The sequence below is a fragment of the Sminthopsis crassicaudata genome, chromosome 2, assembly GCF_048593235.1.
Source record: "Sminthopsis crassicaudata isolate SCR6 chromosome 2, ASM4859323v1, whole genome shotgun sequence".
Lineage (NCBI taxonomy): Eukaryota > Metazoa > Chordata > Mammalia > Dasyuromorphia > Dasyuridae > Sminthopsis > Sminthopsis crassicaudata.
In genome coordinates, this window is record NC_133618.1 from 43977281 (window position 1) to 43999426 (window position 22146).

Below are 22146 nucleotides of genomic sequence, written 5' to 3' on the forward strand. Positions count from 1 at the left end.
GGTCAACAAAGGAGAAGATACACTCCTTTTGATCTGGAAAAAATCAAGGATTTGAAAAAGGGTTGCACTCTTTTTGGAACTATATCATCTTATGTTAAGATGGTATTAGAGAATTTGGCTTATGAAATTTTAACCCCTAGGGATTGGAAATCTATAGCAAGGACACATTTAGAACCTGGACAAAATTTGTTGTGTCTTTGAGTATAGTGAACTATGTAGAATACAAGCCCAATGAAATAGGCAAACTGGAGTTAATATACAAATCACCTTTGACCAACTAGCAGGTAAAGGTCAATATGCAGACTCTTTAGCACAGATTAATTACCCTTTGATATCATATGAGCAAATTGCTGCTGCTGTTATAAAAGCATGGGGCTCCCTCCCAGAAAGGCAAGACAGAGGGGAAATCTTCATGAAAATAGAGCAAGATCCAAATGAACCCTTTGCTAATTTTGTGGGATATCTGAGACAGATGTCATACGAACAACTGGAGAAAATGCAGTTACAGGAATAATGATCAAACAACTTCCTAAAGAAAATATCAATGAGATTTGTAGAAGAATTATATGGGGAATTATACAAGGATGCTCCTTTAGAGAACATCATAAGATGCTGTGCCACAGTGGGCACAAATGCCTTTTATACACAGGCTATGATGCAGAACCTGGGAAGACAGGGTCCCTCTTGGCAAGGGACTTCCAGAGAGACTTGTTGATGTTTTCTATGTGGTAAAGTTGGGCATCTAAAAGCTCAATCTAAGCATGGAGATAGAGTAAGAAAACATGTTGGGAGAACAAGACCCAACACCCCATGTCCAAAATGCAATAAAGGCTTCTACTGGGCCTCAGAATGTAGAGTAACCCAGGGAAATGAGAGGTGGGGCCCAGCTCCAAGACCTCAAGTAAAAAAGAGGTGAGGCAAGATGGCAGCTGAGGTTACACCCAGAGAGTCTTTAGAAGTTCAGTACCCTGATATGATTAATCATCAAAGAAGCAATCAGATGGCAGAAAGGGATTACAATTAGGGAGAATATAAGTTTTTTAACCCAACAGAAGAGCAATGTCTAGTGCAAGCAGCTCCAATATAATTGCCAGGTGATGAGGAGAAATCCAGAAAGTGGTGAATAGAAGGGACTATGATAGGTTAACTGCTTGGGGGAAAGGGTTTACTCATATCCCTATAGATGGATAAGGAATCAGATGGATGCAAATGAGCAACTTGAGATAGAAAAAGAGAAAAACCTCGAAACAAAGGAAAAGACCTAAGAAACATCAGCATGGCTGATAATGAGACTGTTACATAAATTCAATTAGATTCCCTGACGCATGAAAAGGCTGATACAGGACTTCAAAACTTGCAGGAATTATTGGATTTTCTGACACATGAAGTAATGGACAATAAATTCGTTTTGGACTATTTCTAGGACTTCTGGACATGTATAATTCCTTATGTTGATTCATGTTGCTATGTGCTTGTGTAATACATCCCATATTGATGGATTTATGTACACCTGTTTCAAGTTCAGAAACCTGCTAATCTGGATTGATTACCCATTTCCCTTTGGTGTTTTCATCTCTTTTCCTGAGACATCAAGGAGGACATGATCACCTCCTTTTTTGGTGTTTTCACCCCTTTTTCTGAGAAGTCAAGGAAGGTGTGATCACCTCATTTTGGGGGCTCTCACCTCCCTGAGAAGTCATGGAGGGTGTGACCACCTATCTTCTAAAACAAAAGAAAGAAGGAGATATTATGGGCCAGAACTCTGTACTTGAAACAAGGATTCTTACAAGGTGTTTAAGACAGTGGAATTGATAAGACAACAACTATCTAGTTTAGCAAGGTAATTAATTGTTCTCTAGTTCAGTATGACTGATTTAATCTTAAAACAAATAATGGTTACCTAGTGATAAAATGATTGGTTTATACTCAGTTTAAGGATAGTATACTCAATACTATAAATGATCTAATTATAATAGAGCATATAAACTGGGACAAACTCAGCCAGGGTCAGACTCAGAGAAGACAGAGGACTGGAGGCGGGAGCTCAAGCTCTCAGAGGCAAGGAGAGACATTCATTCCACCTTCATCAGCCTCTTGGTGGCCAGCCTGTCCTCCTGCTTCCCCCACTGAGACCAAGGCCGGTCTAAAGCTCCAGAAAGTAGCTGAGCCCCAGGCAAGGAGACAATAAAGAATTTGGACTTTAACACCTGGCTATTCTTGGGGTGATTATTCAATTGAAAAGAAGGCTGATCCAGAGACCTCCAGAAAACCAACTAGAACACTACAAGGATAGATGTTCTTTATTACAGAATGACCTTTCAGAGATGTCCCCTTCCCCACCAAAGTGGTTCTCTTGTCCCTGCTCACCTTTTCTCTCTGCTGTTGGATCTTCTCATCAGCACTAAGCTTTCTGGTAAAAGAGTCCCATTGTGATGGATGATATTGCATGTAATCTGAGCATTGATCATGCTTATCCCTCGCCTCATACAGTTGGTCATCCTACTCATCATTGTAGAATAAAACCTCCATCATCAGGAACTTCCTGTAACCTAAAATGCTCATACTATCCTCAGCCAGTCTCACACTCATCCCATTATATGTTGGCCTGTTCTCATCAATTTTGTTGCCCTCTTCTACAAACTTTGGCAAAAACCGCTGGTGTGAGTTTGGTGGGAAAACTATTCTGAGTATCTTTTCTTACTTCCTCACTGGCATAGTACTAAGTGTGTAGGTATTCTCCTACCCTCCATTTCCTTTTTTCTTTTGTTTCCAGGTGAAAAAACATCTAACCAATGAATCAATCAGCCAGCCTCAAAGGGTATGTGGAAAAACTCACTTCAAACTCTAGATGGGTAAATATTGAATTAAATCAGTATTTTTTTAAAAGGCTATTTACATGGAGAAAGAAATGACATATGTTTCAGTGAATGTGACATGAAAGCAAAAACCTGGCTTTGATAGGACAGGGATGGTTGGATGTTCACCTGAAAGCTCATTGGATTTTAGGCCTTTTTGCTCTGTGAGGATACCTGTTTGACCAAGGATGGGTGGTTAACTTAAAGACTCTGTTCTCCTTTACTACTGTTATGATCTTGCTTCTGCTCACTTTTTCTGGATGCTTTGGATCTTTTCCTTTGGTGAGTCCCAACTCAATAGATAAAAGTCCATTGTATCTTGGAGACTCAGTTTCTCAATCTCAGGCTCATTTAATCTCTCCTCTTACTCACCATTGAATGACAAAGTCCCACATATCAGGAATTGCCTGCCACCTAAAATGCTCACCTTGAGCCACAGATCCATACTTTATCTATGATATTTTGGCCTATTATCATCAGTTTCTTTGACCTCTTCTATTGAATATCTGAGTGAGTTTCTTTGGAACACTGGATTTTTAAATTTTTTTCCCCACTAGATCATATAGTAGGAATGAGGTTAGGGAGCCTCCAATCCTACCAAATTTTCCTCTGGGGGTTCCATTTCAGTCAATCAACCAACCCACCAATTAGCCAGTCTCAAAGATATGGTAGCGATGAGGATCCCAGTGATGGTGACATCAAAGTGAAACCTTGTTTTGGTCCAAGGATGGGGAGGGTTTGAAGTCTATCAGAAAGTCTTGGAATGAGTTGTATTCTAGTACTTTCAGCATTAGTTATTTGCTTGGGAGTTAGAGCTCCATGGAAGATTAGAGAATAATTATCTAGAGCTGTCCCCTTTCCCCACCATTATGATGCCTTTGTGTCTGTTTACCTTATCTTGTTGTTGCAACTTCTCATGACAACTCAATTTTTTTGTAAGTGAGTACTGTGGCAATGGGTAATGTTGCCTTTTATATTGGACAATCTGATCCTCGTCCTTGGGCTCCTTCTGTCTGTCCCCCTAGGAGTCATTGAAGAACAAAGTTCCAAACATCAGGAATTGCCTGCTATCCAATCTCTCACACCCCCCCCTCAATGCTGGGGGCCACTTTATCCTGTTATGCGCTGGCCTGTTTTCATAAATATTTTTCACATCTTCTGTATACTTTAAAAAAAAACTTGGAGGGATTTGGGTTGTAATGTGACTATCTGGATTTTCTTATTTTCTCTGATTCACTCACATAGTAAAAATGAGGGAAGATATCCTTCTGTCCTCCAATCCCATCTGTTTTTAATTTGGTTTCATGTCTAAAACATCCAATGAACCAACCAGTTGGGCAAGCTCAAATAGGAGGTAGGAGAATGGGGTTTGAGATCCCATTAAATCTCTTTTTAAAAAGCGCTCTCTGCACAGAGAAAGAAGCAACTTTTCCCTCAATGAATATGATATGGAAGTGAAACCTGGTCTTTGTAGGAGATTGGGCAGGTTTCATTCTGACCAGGTTTCAGTTGGATCACAGGATTTTAGGCATTAGTTGTCTACTGGGTAATGATATCTCTGTGACAGGGGATGGGTGGATGAAGCACCAAATGACTGTTCAAAGCTATTCCCCTTTCCACCATTCTGCTGCACTTGGGTCTGCTTACTTCCCCTGGATGGATCTTCTCAGCAACACTGAGCTTTTTTGGAGGTGACTCCATTTGTAAAGGATGGTATTTGGATTTTCTCCTGGAACTATCGTCTTCTTCCCAAGACTCTTTCCATTTTTCATCATACTAGTCATTAAACAACAAAACCCCAGTTATCATTAATTACCTGGCACCTAAGATACTCACCCCTATTACCCTGAATTCATATTCTATATATGATCCTGTGACCTCTTGGTTTGTTCTCATCTATTTCTTTGACCGCTTCCACAAAACTTTGCAAAGAACATTGGAGTGAGTTTGGAAAGCTATCTTGATTTTATTTTTTTACTTCCTCCATCAAATAATAGAATGAAAATGGTCATTTTCTATCCTCCACCTCTATCCATTTTTCCTTTGGTTTCCATCTCTAAAACATCCAACCAACCAACCAGTTGGACAAGCTCAAATAGGAAGCAGGAGAATATGCTGCCACAGTTCCTCTCACTTGGGCTCTTTTAAATCTATATTTTTAAAAGAGAAAGAAGGTACTTTTTCCTCAATGAATGTGACATGGAAGTGAAACCTGGCCTTTGTAGGAGATTGGGTAGGGTTTCATGCTGACCAGGAATCCTAGGTTTCAGTTGGATCACAGGATTTTTAGGCATTAGTTGTCTACTGGGTAGTGATGCCTCTGTGACTATGGGTGGGTGGATGGATCACCAAATGACCATTCAAAGCTTTTCCCCTTTCCCACCATTCTGTTGCTCTCAGGTCTGTTTACCTCTTCTGGATACATCTTCTCAGCACCACTGAGCTTTCTTGGAGGTGACTCCATTTGTAAAGGACAGTATTGGGATTTTTTTCTGGAACTATCATCTTCTTCCCAAGGCTCTTTCCATTTTTCATCATACTAGTCATTAAAAAACAAAACCCCAGGTATCAGGAATTACCTGGAACCTAAGATACTCACCCCATCACCCTGAGCCACAGTTCTACATATCATATTGAGACTCCTTGGTTTGTTCTCATCTACTTTACAAAAGCTTCTACAAAAGCTTGCAAAGAATATTAGAGTGAGTTTGTTTGGAAAACTATCTTGATTTTATTTTTTTCTTACTTCCTCAAATAATAGAATGAAAGTAGTTCATTTCCTGTCCTCCAGTTCCAGCCATTTTTCCTTTGGTTTCCATCTCTAAAACATTGAACCGAACAACCAACCAACCAGTTGGACAAGCTCAAATAGAAATTAGGAGAATATGCTGCTATAATTCAACTGGCGTAGGATTAAATCTATATTTTTTAAAAGAGAAAAAAGCTACTTTTCCCTTAATGAATGTGACATGGAAGTGAAACCTGTACTGTGTAGGAGATTGGGTAGGGTTTCATGCTGACCAGGAATCCTAGGTTTCACTTGGGTCACAGGACTTTTAGGCATTAGTTTTCTACTGGGTAGTGATGCCTCTGTGACAATGAATGGGTGGATGGATCACCAAATGACCATTTAAAGGTATTCCCCTTTCCCACTATCCTGATGCTCTTGGGTCTGCTTACCTCTTCTGGATACATCTTCTTACCAAAACTGAGCTTTCTTGGCGGTGACTCCATTTGTAAAGGATGGTATTGGGATTTTTTCCTGGAACTATCATCCTTTTCCCAACACTCTTTCCATTTTTCATTATACTAGTCAATAAAAAACAAAACTCCAGGTATCAGGAATTACCTGCCACCTAAGATATCCCTATCGCACTGAGCCATGTTTTTGGGACCTCTTGTTCTATTCTTATCTATTTCTCCAACCACTTCTACAAAAGTTTACAAAGAACATTGGAGTGAATACGTTTGGAAAACTAACTTGACTTTTTTCTTAATTTCTCATTTAATAGGAATTAAATCGTTGCCTATGCTCTCCTTTTGTCTATTTTTCCCTTGGTTTACATCTCTAAAACATCCAACCAACCAGATGGACAAGCTCAAATAGGAAGTAGGAGAATAGGCTGCCAAAGTTGAGCTAGCTTAGGCCTCTTATTAAATCTATATTTTCAAAAGAGAAATATACTTTTTCCTCAATGAATGTGACATGAAAATGAAACCTGGCCTTTGTAGGAGATTGGGTAGGGTTTCATGCTGACCAGGAATCCTAGGTTTCAGTTGGATCAAAGGACTTTTAGGCATTAGTTGTCTACTGGGTAGTGGTGCCTCTGTGACAATGAATAGGTGGATGGATCACCAAATGATCATTCAAAGCTATTCCCCTTTCCCATGATTCTGCTGCTCTTGGATCTGCTTACCTTTTCCGGACAGATCTCAGCAACACTGAGTTTTTTGGGAGGTGACTCCATTGGTAAAGGATGGTATTGGGATTTTCTCCTGGAACTGTCATCCTCTTCCCAAGGCTCTTTCCATTTTTCATCATACTAGTCATTAAAAAAACCAATTATCATTAATTAACTGGAACCTAAGATACTCACCCCTATCACCCTGAGCCACAGTTCTACAAATCATCCTGTGACCTTTTGGTTTGTTCTCATCTATTTCTCTGACCCTTTCTACAAAAGCTTGCAAAGAAAATTAGAGTTAATTTGTTTGGAAAACTGTCTTGATTTTTTTTCTTACATCCTTCCTCAAATAATAGAATGAAAGTAGGTCATTTCCTATCCTCCATTACCATACATTTTTCCTTTGGTTTCCATCTCTAACATATCCAACCTGCCAACCAATTGGACAAGCTCAAACAGGAAGTAGGAGAACAGGCTTCCACAATTCACCTGGTTTGGGGTTCTTATTAAGTCTATATATTTAAAGGAGAAAGAAGTAACTTTTTCCTCAATGAATGTGACATGGAAGTGAAACCTGGCCTTTGTAGGAGATTGGATAGGGTTTCATGCTGACCAGGAATCCTAGGTTTCAATTGGGTCACGGGATTTTTAGGCATTAGTTGTCTACTGGGTAGTGATGCGTCTGTGGCAATGAATAGGTGGATGGATCACCAAATGATCATTCAAAGGTATTCCCCTTTCCCACAATCTGCTGGTCTTGGGTCTGCTTACCTCTTCTGGATACATCTTCTCAGCAACACAGAGGTTTCTTGGCGGTGACTCCATTTGTAAACATTTGTATTGGGATTTTTTCCTGGAACTGTCATCCTCTTCCCAAGGCTCTTTCCATTTTCCATCGTACTGGTCATTAAAAAACAAAACTCCAGATATCAGGAATTACCTGCCACCTTAAATACTCACCCCTATCACCCTGAGCCACAGTTCTACATATCATCCTGGGACCTCTTGTTCTATTCTTATCTATTTCTCCAACCACTTCTACAAAAGTTTACAAAGAACATTGGAGTGAATATGTTTGGAAAACTAATGACTTTTTTCTTATTTTCTCATTTAATAGGAATGAAAATAAGTCGTCTCCTATCTTCTCCTCTTGTCTATTCTACCTTTGGTTTGCATCTCTAAAACATCCAACCAATCAACCAGATGGACAAGCTCAAATAGGAAGTAGGAGAATAGGCTGCCAAAGTTGAGCTGGCTTAGGCCTCTTATTAAATCTATATTTTCAAAAGAGAAATATACTTTTTCCTCAATGAATGTGACATGAAAATGAAACCTGGCCTTTGTAGGAGATTGGGTAGGGTTTCATGCTGACCAGGAATCCTAGGTTTCAGTTGGATCAAAGGACTTTTAGGCATTAGTTGTCTACTGGGTAGTGGTGCCTCTGTGACAATGAATAGGTGGATGGATCACCAAATGATCATTCAAAGCTATTCCCCTTTCCCATGATTCTGCTGCTCTTGGATCTGCTTACCTTTTCCGGACAGATCTCAGCAACACTGAGTTTTTTGGGAGGTGACTCCATTGGTAAAGGATGGTATTGGGATTTTCTCCTGGAACTGTCATCCTCTTCCCAAGGCTCCTTCCATTTTTCATCATACTAGTCATTAAAAAAACAAAACCCCAGGTATCAGGAATTACCTGCTACCTTAAATACTCACCCCTATCACCATGAGCCACAGTTCTACAAATCATCCTGTGACCTTTTGGTTTGTTCTCATCTATTTCTCTGACCCTTTCTACAAAAGCTTGCAAAGAACTTTAGAGTTAATTTGTTTGGAAAACTGTCTTAATTTTTTCTTCTTACTTCCTCCCTCAAATAATAGAATGAAAGTAGGTCATTTCCTATCCTCCATTTCCATACATTTTTCCTTTGGTTTCCATCTCTAAAATATCCAACCTGCCAGCCAGTTGGACAAGCTCAAATATGAAGTAGGAGAACAGGCTGCCTCAATTCACTTGGTTTGGGGTTCTTGTTAAATCTATATATTTAAAGGAGTAAGAAGCAATTTTTCCTTAATAAATGTGACATGGAAATGAAACCTGGCCTTTGTAGGAAAGTGATCAAAGCTATTCGCCTTTCCCATGATTCTGGTGGTTTCGGGTCTGCTTACCTCTTCTGGATACATCTTCTCAGAAACACTGAACTTTCTTGGAGGTGACTCCATTTGGAAACATTTGTATTGGGATTTTTTCCTGGAACTATCGTCCTCTTCCCAAGGCTCTTTCCATTTTTCATCATACTAGCATTAAAAAACAAAACCCCAGGTATCTGGAATTACCTGCCACCTAAAATACTCACCTCTATCACCCTGAGCCACAGTTCTACAAATCATCCTGTGACTTCTTGGTTTGTTCTCATCTATTTCTCTGACCCTTTCTACAAAAGCTTGCAAAGAACATTAGAGTTAATTTGTTTGGAAAACTATCTTGATTTTACGTTTTTTTCCTTACTTCCTCCATCAAATAATAGAATGAAAGTAGGTTATTTCCTATCCTCCATTTCCATACATTTTTCCTTTGGTTTCCATCTCAAAAACATCCAACCAACCAACCAGTTGGACAACCTCAAATAGGAGGTAGGAGAATATGCTGCCACAGTTCAGCTCACTTGGGGCTTTTATTAAATCTATATTTTTAAAAGAGAAAGAAGCTACTTTTTCCTTAATAAATGTGACATGGAAGTGAAACCTGGCCTTTGTAGGAAAGTGGGTAGGGTTTCATGCTGACCAGGAATCCTAGGTTTCACTTGAGTCACAGGATTTTTAGGGATTAGTTGTCTACTGGATATTGATGCCTCTGTGACAATGGATAGGTGGATGAATCACCAAATGATCATTCAAAGGTATTCGCCTTTCCCATGATTCTGCTGGTCTTGGGTCTGCTTACCTCTTCTGGATACATCTTCTCAGAAACACTGAACTTTCTTGGAGGTGACTCCATTTGGAAACATTTGTATTGGGATTTTTTCCTGGAACTATCATCCTCTTCCCAAGGCTCTTTCCATTTTTCATCATACTAGCATTATAAAACAAAACCCCAGGTATCCGGAATTACCTGCCACCTTAAATACTCACCCCTATCACCCTGAGCCACAGTTCTACAAATCATCCTGTGACTTCTTGGTTTGTTCTTATCTATTTCTCTGACCCTTTCTACAAAAGCTTGCAAAGAAGATTAGAGTTAATTTGTTTGGAAAACTATCTTGATTTTACGTGTTTTTCCTTACTTCCTCCCTCAAATAATAGAATGAAAGTAGGTCATTTCCTATCCTCCATTTCCATACATTTTTCCTTTGGTTTCCATCTCTAAAATATCCAACCTGCCAGCCAGTTGGACAACCTCAAATAGGAGGTAGGAGAATAGGCTGCCACAGTTCAGCTCACTTGGGGTTCTTATTAAATCTATATTTTTAAAAGAGAAAGAAGCTACTTTTCCCTTAATGAATGTGACATGGAAGTGAAACCTGGCCTTTGTAGGAGATTGGGTAGGGTTTCATGCTGACCAGGAATCCTAGGTTTCAGTTGGGTCACAGGACTTTTAGGCATTAGTTGTCTACTAGGTAGTGATGTCTCTGTGACAATGGATAGGTGGATGAATCACCAAATGATCATCCAAAGCTATTCGCCTTTCCCATGATTCTGGTGGTTTCGGGTCTGCTTACCTCTTCTGGATACATCTTCTCAGAAACACTGAACTTTCTTGGAGGTGACTCCATTTGGAAACATTTGTATTGGGATTTTTTCCTGGAACTATCGTCCTCTTCCCAAGGCTCTTTCCATTTTTCATCATACTAGCATTAAAAAACAAAACCCCAGGTATCCGGAATTATCTGCCACCTAAGATACCCCTATCACTGTGAGCCACAGTTCTACAAATCATCCTATGACTTCTTGGTTTGTTCTCATCTATTTCTCTGACCCTTTCTACAAAAGCTTGCAAAGAACATTAGAGTTAATTTGTTTGGAAAACTATCTTGATTTTAGGTTTTTTTTCTTACTTCCTCCCTCAAATAATAGAATGAAAGTAGGTCATTTCCTGGCCTCCAGTTCCATACATTTTTCCTTTGGTTTCTATATTGAAAAAATCCAACCAACCAACCAGTTTGTCAACCTCAAATAGGAGGTAGGAGAATAGGCTGCTACAGTTCAGCTCACTTGGGGCTCTTATTAAATCTATATTTTTAAAAGAGAAAGAAGCTACTTTTTCCTTAATGCATGTGACATAGAAGTGAAACCTGGCCTTTGTAGGAGATTGGGTAGGGTTTCATGTTGACCAGGAATCCTAGGTTTCAGTTGAGTCACAGGATTTTTACGTATTAGTTGTCTACTGGATAGTGATGTCTCTGTGACAATAGGTGGTCGGATGGATCACCAAATGACCATTCAAAGCTATTCCCCTTTCCCAGCATTCTGCTGCTCTCGGGTCTGCTTACCTCTTCTGGATACATCTTCTCAGCAACACTGAGCTTTCTTGGAGGTGACTCTCTTTGCAATGATTGGTATTGGGATTTTTTCCTGGAACTATCGTCTTCTTCCCAAGGCTCTTTCCATTTTTCATCATGCTAGTCATTAAAAATAAAACCCCAGGTATCAGGAATTACCCACTACCTAAAATATTCACCCCTATCACCCTGAGCCACAGTTCTACAAATCATCCTGTGAGCTCTTGGTTTGTTCTTATCCATTTCTTTGATCACTTCTACAAAATCATGCAATGAATATTTCTGTAAGTTTGGAAAACTATCTTGATTTCATTTTCTTCTTACTTCCTCCATCAAATAATAAAATGAAAGTAGGTCATTTCCTATTCTTTACTTGCACTCATTTTCCCCTTGGTTTTCATCCCTAAAACATCCAAACAAACAACTGTTGGACAAGCTTAAATAGCAATCAGGTGAATATGCTGCCATAGTTCAACTGGCCTGGGATTAAATCTGTATTTTTAGAAGAGAAAGAAGCTACTTTTTCCTCAATGAATGTGACATGGAAGTGAAACCTGGCCTTTGTAGGATATTGGGTAGGGTTTCATGCTGACCAGGAATCCTAGGTTTCACTTGGGTCACAGGACTTTTAGGCATTAGTTGTCTACTGGGTAGTGGTGCCTCTATGACAATGGGTGGGTGGATGGATCACCAAATGACCATTCAGAGCTATTCCCCTTTCCCACCATTTTGCTGCTCTCGGTCTGCTTACCTTTTCCAGATAGATCTCCTCAGTAACAATGAGCTTTCTTGGAGGTGACTCCATTGGTAAAGGATGGTATTGGCATTTTTTCCTGGGACTATCATCTTCTTCCCAAGGCTCTTTCCATTTTTCATCATACTAGTCATTAAAAAGCAAAACCCCAGTTATCATTAATTACCTGGCACCTCAGATACTCACCCCTATCACCCTGAGCCAAAGTTCCACATATCATCCTGTGACTTCTCGGTCTGTTCTCATGTATTTCTCCAACGTTTCTACAAAACCTTACAAAAAACATTGGAGTGAGTTTGGAAAACTGTCTTGATTTTATTTTTTTCTTACTCCCTCTCTCAAAAAATAGATTGAAAGTACGTCATTTCCTGTCCTCCACTTCAATCAATTTGTCCTTTGGTTTCCATGTGTAAAACAACCAACCAACCAACCAGTTGGACAAGCTCAAATAGGAAGTAAGAGAATATGCTGCCAAAGTTCAGCTGGCTTGGGCTTCTTATTAAATCTATATATTTAAAGGAAAAAGCAACTTTTTCCTCAATGAATGTGACATGGAAGTAAAACCTGGCCTTTGTAGGAGATTGGGTAGAGTTTCATGCTGACCAGGAATCCTAGGTTTCAGTTGGATCACAGGATTTTTAGGCATTAGTTGTCTACTGGATAGTGATGCCTCTGTGACAATGGGTGGTTGGATGGATCACCAAATGATCATTTAAAGCTATTCCCCTTTCTCACAATTCTGCTGCTCTTGGGACTGCTTACCTCTTCTGGATACATCTTCTCAGCAACACTGAGCTTTCGTGGAGGTGACTCCATTGGTAAAGGATGGTATTGGGATTTTTTCCTGGAACTGTCATCCTCTTCCCAAGGCTCTTTCCATTTTTCATCATACTAGTCATTAAAACAAAACCCCAGGTATCAGGAATTACCTGCTACCTTAAATACTCACCCCTATCACCCTGAGCCACAGTTCTACAAATCATCCTGTGACCTTTTGGTTTGTTCTCATCTATTTCTCTGACCCTTTCTACAAAAGCTTGCAAAGAACATTAGAGTTAATTTGTTTGGAAAACTGTCTTGATTTTTTTTCTTACATCCTTCCTCAAATAATAGAATGAAAGTAGGTCATTTCCTATCCTCCATTACCATACATTTTTCCTTTGGTTTCCATCTCTAACATATCCAACCTGCCAGCCAGTTGGACAAGCTCAAATAGGAGGTAGGAGAATATGCTGCCACAATTCACCTGGTTTGGGGTTCTTATTAAGTCTATATATTTAAAGGAGCAAGAAGCAACTTTTTCCTCAATGAATGTGACATGGAAGTGAAACCTGTCCTTTGTAGGAGATTAGATAGGGTTTCATGCTGACCAGGAATCCTAGGTTTCAGTTGGGTCACGGGATTTTTAGGCATTAGTTGTCTACTGGGTAATGATGCTTCTATGACAATGGGTGGGCGGATGGATCACCAAATGATCATTCAAAGCTATTCCCCTTTCTCATGTTTCTGCTGGTCTTGGGTCTGCTTACCTCTTCTGGATACATCTCAGGAACACTGAGCTTTCTTGGAGGTGACTCTCTTTGTAATGATTTGTATTGGGATTTTTTCCTGGAACTATCGTCCTGTTCCCAAGGCTCTTTCCATTTTTCATCATGCTAGTCATTAAAAAACAAAACCCCAATTATCATTAATTACCTGCCACCTAAGATACCCCTATCACCCTGAGCCACAGTTCTACAAATCATCTTGTGAGCTCTTGGTTTGTTCTTATCCATTTCTTTGATTACTTCTACAAAATCCTGCAATGAACATTAGAGTGAGTTCGGAAAACTAATTTGATTTTATTTTTTTCTTACTTCATCAAATAATAGAATGAAAGTAGGTAATTTCCTATTCTCTACTTGCACTCATTTTCCATTTCATTTTCATCCCTAAAATATCCAAACAACCAACCAGTTGGACAACCTCAAATAGGAAATAGGAGAATATGCTGCCATAGTTCAACTGGCTTAGGATTAAATCTATAATTTTAAAAGAGAAAGAAGCTACTTTTCCCTCAATGAATGTGACATGGAAGTGAAACCTGGCCTTTGTAGGAGATTGGGTAGGGTTTCATGCTGACCAGGAATCCTAGGTTTCATTTGGGTCACAGGACTTTTAGGCATTAGTTGTCTACTGGGTAGTGGTGCCTCTATGACAATGGGTGGGTGGATGTATCACCAAATGACCATTCAAAGATATTCCCCTTTCCCACCATTCTGCTGCTCTTGGGTCTGCTTACCTTTTCCAGATAGATCTCCTCAGTAACAATGAGCTTTCTTGGAGGTGACTCCATTGGTAAAGGATGGTATTGGGATTTTTTCCTGGGACTATCATCTTCTTCCCAAGGCTCTTTCCATTTTTCATCACACTAGTCATTAAAAAACAAAACCCCAATTATCATTAATTACCTGGCACCTAAGATACTCACCCCTATCACCCTGAGCCACAGTTCCACATATCATCCTGCGACTTCTTGGTCTGTTCTCATGTATTTCTCCAACGCTTCTACAAAACCTTACAAAAAACATCGGAGTGAGTTTGGAAAACTGTCTTGATTTTATTTTTTCTTACTCCCTCTGTCAAATAATAGATTGAAAGTAAGTCATTTCCTATCCTCCACTTCCACTGATTTGTCCTTTGGTTTCCATCTCTAAAACATCCAACCAACCAACCAGATGGACAAGCTCAAATAGGAAGTAAGAGAATATGCTGCCAAAGTTCAGCTGGTTTGGGCTTCTTATTAAATCTATATATTTAAAGGAGTAAGAAATAACTTTTTCCTCAATGAATGTGACATGGAAGTAAAACCTGTCCTTTGTAGGAGATTGGGTAGAGTTTCATGCTGACCAGGAATCCTAGGTTTCAGTTGGATCACAGGATTTTTAGGCATTACTTGTCTACTGGATAGTGATGTCTCTGTGACTACGAGTGGTTCGATGGATCACCAAATGACCATTCAAAGCTTTTCCCCTTTCCCAGCATTCTGCTGCTCTTGGGTCTGCTTACCTCTTCTGGATACATCTTCTCAGCAACACTGAGCTTTCTTGGAGGTGACTCTCTTTGTAAAGGATGGCATTTAATTTTTCTCTTGGAACTATCATCCTCTTCCCAAGGCTCTTTCCTTTTTTCATCATGCTAGTCATTAAAAATAAAACCCCAGGTATCAGGAATTACCTGCTACCTTAAATACTCACCCCTATCACCCTGAGCCACAGTTCTACAAATCATCCTGTGACCTCTTGGTTTGTTCTTATCCACTTCTTTGACCCCTTCTACAAAACCTTGCAATGAATATTTCTGTAAGTTTGGAAAACTATCATGATTTTTTTTTCTTACTTCCTCCATCAAATAATAAAATGAAAGTAGGTCATTTCCTATTCATTACCTGCACTCATTTTCCCCTTGGTTTTCATCCCCAAAACATCCAACCAACCAACCAGTTGGACAAACTCAAATAGGAATTAGTAGAATATGCTGCCATAGTTCAACTGGCCTGGGATTAAATTTATATTTTTTAAAAAGAAAGAAGCTACTTTTCCCTTAATGAATGTGACATGGAAGTGAAACCTGGCCTTTGTAGGAGATTGGGTAGGGTTTCATGCTGACCAGGAATCCTAGGTTTCACTTGGGTCACAGGATTTTTAGGCATTAGTTGTGTACTGGGTAGTGATGCCTCTGTGACAATAGGTGGGTGGATGGATCACCAAATGACCATTCAAAGATATTCCCCTTTCCCACCATTCTGCTGCTCTTGGGTCTGCTTACCTTTTCCAGATAGATCTCCTCAGTAACAATGAGCTTTCTTGGAGGTGACTCCATTGGTAAAGGATGGTATTGGGATTTTTTCCTGGGACTATCATCTTCTTCCCAAGGCTCTTTCCATTTTTCATCATACTAGTCATTAAAAAACAAAACCCCAGTTATCATTAATTACCTGGCACCTAAGATACTCACCCCTATCACCCTGAGCCACAGTTCCACATATCATCCTGCGACTTCTTGGTCTGTTCTCATGTATTTCTCCAACCCTTCTAGAAAACCTTGCAAAAAACATCGGAGTGAGTTTGGAAAACTGTCTTGATTTTATTTTTTTCTTACTTCCTCTGTTAAATAATAGATTGAAAGTAGGTCATTTCCTATCCTCCACTTCCACCGATTTGTCCTTTGGTTTCCATGTCTAAAACATCCAACCAACCAACCAGTTGGACAAGCTCAAATAGGAAGTAAGAGAATATGCTGCCAAAGTTCAGCTGGCTTGGGCTTCTTATTAAATCTATATATTTAAAGGAAAAAGCAACTTTTTCCTCAATGAATGTGACATGGAAGTAAAACCTGTCCTTTGTAGGAGATTAGATAGGGTTTCATGCTGACCAGGAATCCTAGGTTTCAGTTGAGTCACAGGATTTTTAGGCATTAGTTGTCTACTGGATAGTGATGCCTCTGTGACTATGGGTGGGTGGATGGATCCAAATGACCATTAAGAGGTATTCCCCTTTCCCACCATTCTGCTGCTCTTGGGTCTGCTTACCTCTTCTGGATACATCTTCTCAGCAACACTGAGCTTTCTTGGAGGTGACTCCCTTTGTAAAAGATAGCATTTGGATTTTCTCTTGGAACTCTTGTCCTCTTCCCAAGGCTCTTTCCATCTGTCATCATACTGGTCATTAAAAAATAAAACCACAGGTATTAGGAATTACCTGCCACCTAAGATACTCACTCCTCTCTCCCTGAGCCACAGTTCTTCATATCATCTTGTGACTTTTGTCTGTTCTCATCTATTTCTTTGACTGCTTCTACAAACCCTTGCAAAAAAATTGGAGTGAGTTTGGCAAACTTGATTTTATTTTTTTCTTACTTCGTCCCTCAAATAATAGAATGAAAGTAGGTTATTTCCTGTCCCCCGCTTCCACCTTTTTTTCCTTTGGTTTCTATCTCTAAAACATCCAACCAACCAACCAGTTGGATGAGCTCAAATAGGAAGTTGGAAAATATGCTGCCAATATTCAGTTGCTTGGGACTACTATTAAATTTTATCCATCCATCTATCCATCCATGTATCTATATTATTATTATTGTAGCTTTTTATTGACAAAACCTATGCATGGGTAATTTTTCAATATTTACTCTTGCAAAAATTTCTGTTCCAACTTTTCCCCTCCTTTCCTTCCCCCCCTCCTCTATGTGCCAGGTAGTCCTATACATGTTAAATAAGCTAATCTATATGTTAAATCCAATATATGTATACATATTTATACAGTTGTCTTGATACATAAGAAAAATCAGATTTAGAAAGAAGGTAAAAATAACCTGGGAAGAAAAACAAAAATGCCAGTGAAGAAAAACAGAAAGAATGGAAATGTTATGTTGTGGGCTACACTCATTTCCCAGTGTTCTTTTGCTGAGTCTAGCTCGTTCTGGTCATCACTGATCAATTGGAATTTTAAATCTATATTTTTAAAAGAGAAAGAAGCTACTTTTCCCTCCATGAATGTCACATGGCCTTTGTAGGAGATTGTGTAGGGTTTCATGCTGACCAGGAATCCTAGGTTTCACTTGGGTCACAGGACTTTTAGGCATTAGTTGTGTACTGGGTAGTGGTGCCTCTGTGACAATGGGTGGGTGGATGGATCACTAAATGACCATTCAGAGCTATTCCCCTTTCCCACCATTCTGCTGCTCTTGGGTCTGCTTACCTTTTCCAGATAGATCTTCTCAGTAACAATGAGCTTTCTTGGAGGTGACTCCATTGGTAAAGGATGGTATTGGGATTTTTTCCTGGGACTATCATCTTCTTCCCAAGGCTCTTTCCATTTTTCATCACACTAGTCATTAAAAAATAAAACCCCAGTTGTCATTAATTACCTGGCACCTAAGATACTTACCCCTATCACCCTGAGCCACAGTTCCACCTATCATCCTGTGACTTCTCGGTCTGTTCTCATGTATTTCTCCAACCCTTCTAGAAAACCTTGCAAAAAACATCGGAGTTTGGAAAACTGTCTTGATTTTATTTTTTTCTTACTCCCTCTGTCAAATAATAGATTGAAAGTAGGTCATTTCCTGTCCTCCACTTCCACCGATTTGTCCTTTGGTTTCCATGTCTAAAACAACCAACCAACCAACCAGTTGGACAAGCTCAAATAGAAAGTAAGAGAATATGCTGCCAAAGTTCAGCTGGCTTGGGCTTCTTATTAAATCTATATATTTAGAGGAGAAAGCAACTTTTTCCTCAATGAATGTGACATGGAAGTAAAACCTGTCCTTTGTAGGAGATTGGATAGGGTTTCATGTTGACCAGGAATCTAGGTTTCAGTTGAGTCACAGGATTTTTAGGCATTAGTTGTCTACTGGGTAGTGATGCCTCTGTGACTATGGGTGGGTGGATGGATCCAAATGACCATTAAGAGGTATTCCCCTTTCCCACCATTCTGCTGCTCTTGGGTCTGCTTACCTCTTCTGGATAGCTCTTCTCAGCAACACTGAGCTTTTTTGGAGGTGACTCCCTTTGTAAAGGATGGTATTTGGATTTTATCTTGGAACTCTGGGCCTCTTCCCAAGGCTCTTTCCCTCCGTCATCATACTAGTCATTAAAAAATAAAACCCATGTTGTCAGGAATTACCTGCCACCTAAGATACTCACCCCTATCACCCTTAGCCACAGTTCTACATCATGTGAGTGACCTCTTGGTCTGTTCTCATGTATTTCTTTGACCGCTTCTACAAAATCTTGTAATGAACATTGGAGTGAGTTTGGAAAACTATCTTGATTTTATTTTTTTCTTACTTCCTCCCTCAAATAATAGAATAAAAGTCAGTCATTTCCTGTCCCCACTTCCACCCTTTTTTCCTTTGGTTTCCATCTCTAAAACATCCAACCAACCAACCAACCAGTTGGACAAGGTCAAATAGGAAGTAGGAAAATATGCTGCCAAAGTTCAGCTGGCTTGGAGCTGCTATTAAGTATTATCCATCCATCCATCTATATTATTATTATTGTAGCTTTTTATTGACAAAACCTATGCATGGGTAATTTTTCAACACTGACCCTTGCAAAAACTTCTGTTTCAACTTTTCCGCTCCTTTGCTTCCCTTCCTCCCCTAGGTGCCAGGTAGTCCTACACATGTTAAATAAGCTAAAGTATATGTTAAATCCAATATATGTATACATTTTTATACAGTTGTCTTGCTACATAAGAAAAATCAGATTTAGAAAGAAGGTAAAAATAACCTGAGAAGAAAAACAAAATTGCAAGTGAACAAAAACAGAAAGAGCAGAAATGTTATGTTGTGGTCTACACTCATTTCCCAGTTCTTTTGCTCAGTGTAGCTGATTCTGGTCATCACTGATGAATTGGAATTGTAAATCTATATTTTTAAAAGAGAAAGAAGTACTTTTTCCTTAATGAATGTGACATGAAAATGAAACCTAGCCTTTGTAGGAGATTGGGTAGGGTTTCATGCTGACCAGGAATCCTAGGTTTCAGTTGGATCAAAGGACTTTTAGCCATTAGTTGTCTACTGGATAGTGGTGCTTCTGTGACAATGGGTAGGTGGATGGATCACCAAATGACCATTCAAAGCTATTCCCCTTTCCCACCATTCTGTTGCTCTCAGGTCTGCTTACCTCTTGTGCATACATCTTCTCAGCAACACTGAGCTTTCTTGGAGGTGACTCCGTTTGTAAAGGATAGATTTGGGATTTTATCCTGGAACTATCATCCTCTTCCCAAGGCTCTTGCCATTTTTCATCATACTAGTCATTAAAAAACAAAACCCCGGTATCAGGAATTACCTGCTACTTTAAATATTCACCCCTATCACTGTGAGCCACAGTTCTACATATCATCCTGTGATCTCTTGGTCTATTTCTTTTCTTCTACAAAAGCTTTCAAAGAACATTAGAGTGAGTTTGTTTGGAAAACTATCTTGATTTTATTTTTTTCTTACTTCCTCCCTCAAATAATAGAATGAAAGTAGGTCTTTTCCTGCCCTCCACTTCCACCCTTTTTTCCTTTGGTTTCCATTTCTAAAACTTTGAACCAACCAACCAGTTAGACAAGCTCAAATAGGAAGTAGGAAAATATGCTGCCAAAGTTCAGCTGGCTTGGGCCTCCTATTAAATCTATCTATCTATCCATCTATCTATCTATCTATCTATCTATCTATCTATCTATCTATCTATATTATTATTATTATTGTTGTAGCTTTTTATTGACAAAACATATGCGTGGGTAATTTTTCAAGATTGACCCTTGCTAAAACTTCTGTTCCAACTTTTCCTTCCCCGCTCTCCTAGGTGGCAGATAGTTCCATACATGTTAAATATGTTAAAGTATTTGTTAAATCCAATATATGTATATGCATTTATATAGTTATTTTGCTACACAAGAAAAATTGGATTTAGAAACAAGGTGCAAATAACCTGAGAAGAAAAACAAAAATGCAAGTGGACAAAAACAGAAGGAGTGGAAATGTTATGTTGTAGTCCACACTCATTTCCCAGTGTTCTTTTGCTGGGTGTAGATGGTTCTGTTCATCATTGATGAATTGGAATTGTAAATTTATATTTTTTAAAAAGAAAGAAGCTACTTTTCCCTAAATTAATGTGACATGGAAGTGAAACCTGGCCTTTGTAGGAGATTGGGTTGGATTTCATGCTGACCCGAATCCTAGGTTTCAGTTGGATCACAAGACTTTTAGGCATTAATTATCTACTGGATAGTGATGCCTTTGAGACAATGGGTGGATGGATCACCAAAAGACCATTCAAAGCTATTCCCCTTTCCCACCATTCTGCTGCTCTTGGGGCTGCTTACCTCTTGTGCATACATCTTCTCAGCAACACTGAGCTTTCTTGGAGGTGACTCCATTGGTAAAGGATGGTATTGAGATTTTTTCCTGCAACTGTCATCCTCTTCCCAAGGCTCTTTCCATTTTTCATCATACTAGTAAACAAACCCCAGGTATCAGGAATTACCTACCACCTAAGATACTCACCCCTATCACCCTGAGCCACAGTTCTACATATCATCCTGTGAGTTCTTGATCTGTTCTCATCTATTTCCTTGACCACTTTTACAAAAGTTTGCAAAGAACATTAGCATGAGTTTTAGAAAACTATCTTGATTTTTTATCTTGCTTCCTCATTTAATAGGAATGAAAGTAAGTTATCTCCTATCCTGTCCTTCCGCCCATTTTTCCTTTTGTTTTTGTCTCTAAAACAACCAACCATCCAATCCACTGACTTAAATTAGGAGGTGGAAAAAAGTGTCAAAAATCCATGATTTAGGAATCCTAGGTGACCTTTGGATCAGTGAGTGTGACATGAAAGTGAAAGCTAGTTTTAGTAGAAGATATGTAAGATTAACTTCTTAACAGTCAACCTACAAATGAGCTAGGTTTGAGATTTTAGGTTTTTCCTTGGGTTGTTCTTTGTGTAGCAGAAGACAGATAAGGGTGGATTTCAGAATGAGCAAAGTTTGGAGTGCTCTGGGTATTCTGGCCAGTTCTTCAGTAGTCTAAGCTTGTAACTAATTCTAGTTGGAATGCGGTCTGCTAGAGCCGATCTTGCTTTTCATCCTCTAAGCTAGCCTTTCCTTCTATTCCTCATTGAAAAAGGAAGCCCAGAGCTTGAGAGAGTGATTCTGTAAGTACCACCTGACCCCATCCATCATCCCACACTTCCTGTGAGCTCTTATTCCTTTTTTCCTTATCCTCCTATCTTTGACCTCTTCCACAAACTCGTCTCTTGAGAAGAAAACTAGAATTGGTTTGGCTGGAAATTTTGGCATTCTTGGCTGTTTTTCACATCTTTTCCTCACTCACACAATAGGAGAAAACAACCTTCTGTTCTCCATTCCTACTCATTTTCTCTTTAGATTTCATATTCAGAGGCAAGCAGCCAAATCAGCCTACCCCTTCAGTCTAAAAGAGAAGATGGGAAAAAGCAGGAGCCAGTGAGGGTGTCAGGGTCTAAATATTTGCACAATTCATATTTATCTCTGTCTGTTTCTATGCACAAGGAAGCAGAAGTCAAACAGCTTCTCTTTGGGGTAAATATTCTGGAAAAAGGGGCTTGGACTGGGAGCT

At 39.4% G+C, this 22146-nt stretch overlaps 2 protein-coding genes and 2 long non-coding RNA genes across 7 annotated transcripts in view; all 4 read right to left on the reverse strand.

Moving 5' to 3' along the window:
* Positions 1 to 5096: 5096 nt before the first annotated feature.
* LOC141554305 (uncharacterized) lies at positions 5097 to 9822 on the reverse strand. The gene is made up of 7 exons (XM_074286084.1): positions 9707 to 9822; positions 8932 to 9060; positions 8292 to 8417; positions 7532 to 7660; positions 6773 to 6898; positions 6036 to 6164; positions 5097 to 5394 (listed from the first exon to the last, which is right to left on the reverse strand). The coding sequence occupies exons 1-7, from the start codon at positions 9758 to 9760 to the stop codon at positions 5182 to 5184; spliced, it is 906 nt and encodes a 301-aa protein (XP_074142185.1). The 5' UTR covers positions 9761 to 9822; the 3' UTR covers positions 5097 to 5181.
* A 2871-nt stretch (positions 9823 to 12693) lies between these two features.
* LOC141554310 (uncharacterized) lies at positions 12694 to 14399 on the reverse strand. The gene is made up of 3 exons (XR_012485824.1): positions 14297 to 14399; positions 13545 to 13670; positions 12694 to 12906 (listed from the first exon to the last, which is right to left on the reverse strand). It is a non-coding gene; the product is annotated as an uncharacterized LOC141554310 (long non-coding RNA).
* Positions 14400 to 15735: 1336 nt separating this feature from the next.
* Positions 15736 to 19950, reverse strand: LOC141554309 (uncharacterized). Its single transcript, XR_012485823.1, has 5 exons — positions 19682 to 19950; positions 18509 to 18637; positions 17751 to 17879; positions 16586 to 16714; positions 15736 to 15951 (listed from the first exon to the last, which is right to left on the reverse strand). It is a non-coding gene; the product is annotated as an uncharacterized LOC141554309 (long non-coding RNA).
* An 816-nt stretch (positions 19951 to 20766) lies between these two features.
* Positions 20767 to 22146, reverse strand: part of LOC141554302 (polyamine-modulated factor 1-binding protein 1-like) — a 44524-nt gene continuing 43144 nt past the window's right edge. For all 4 annotated transcript variants that reach the window (XM_074286080.1, XM_074286079.1, XM_074286078.1 and 1 more), the window contains one exon: positions 20767 to 21002. In XM_074286080.1, the coding sequence (XP_074142181.1) occupies positions 20769 to 21002 (234 nt within the window). In that variant the 3' untranslated portion in view covers positions 20767 to 20768. The remainder of the gene's footprint in view (positions 21003 to 22146) is intronic.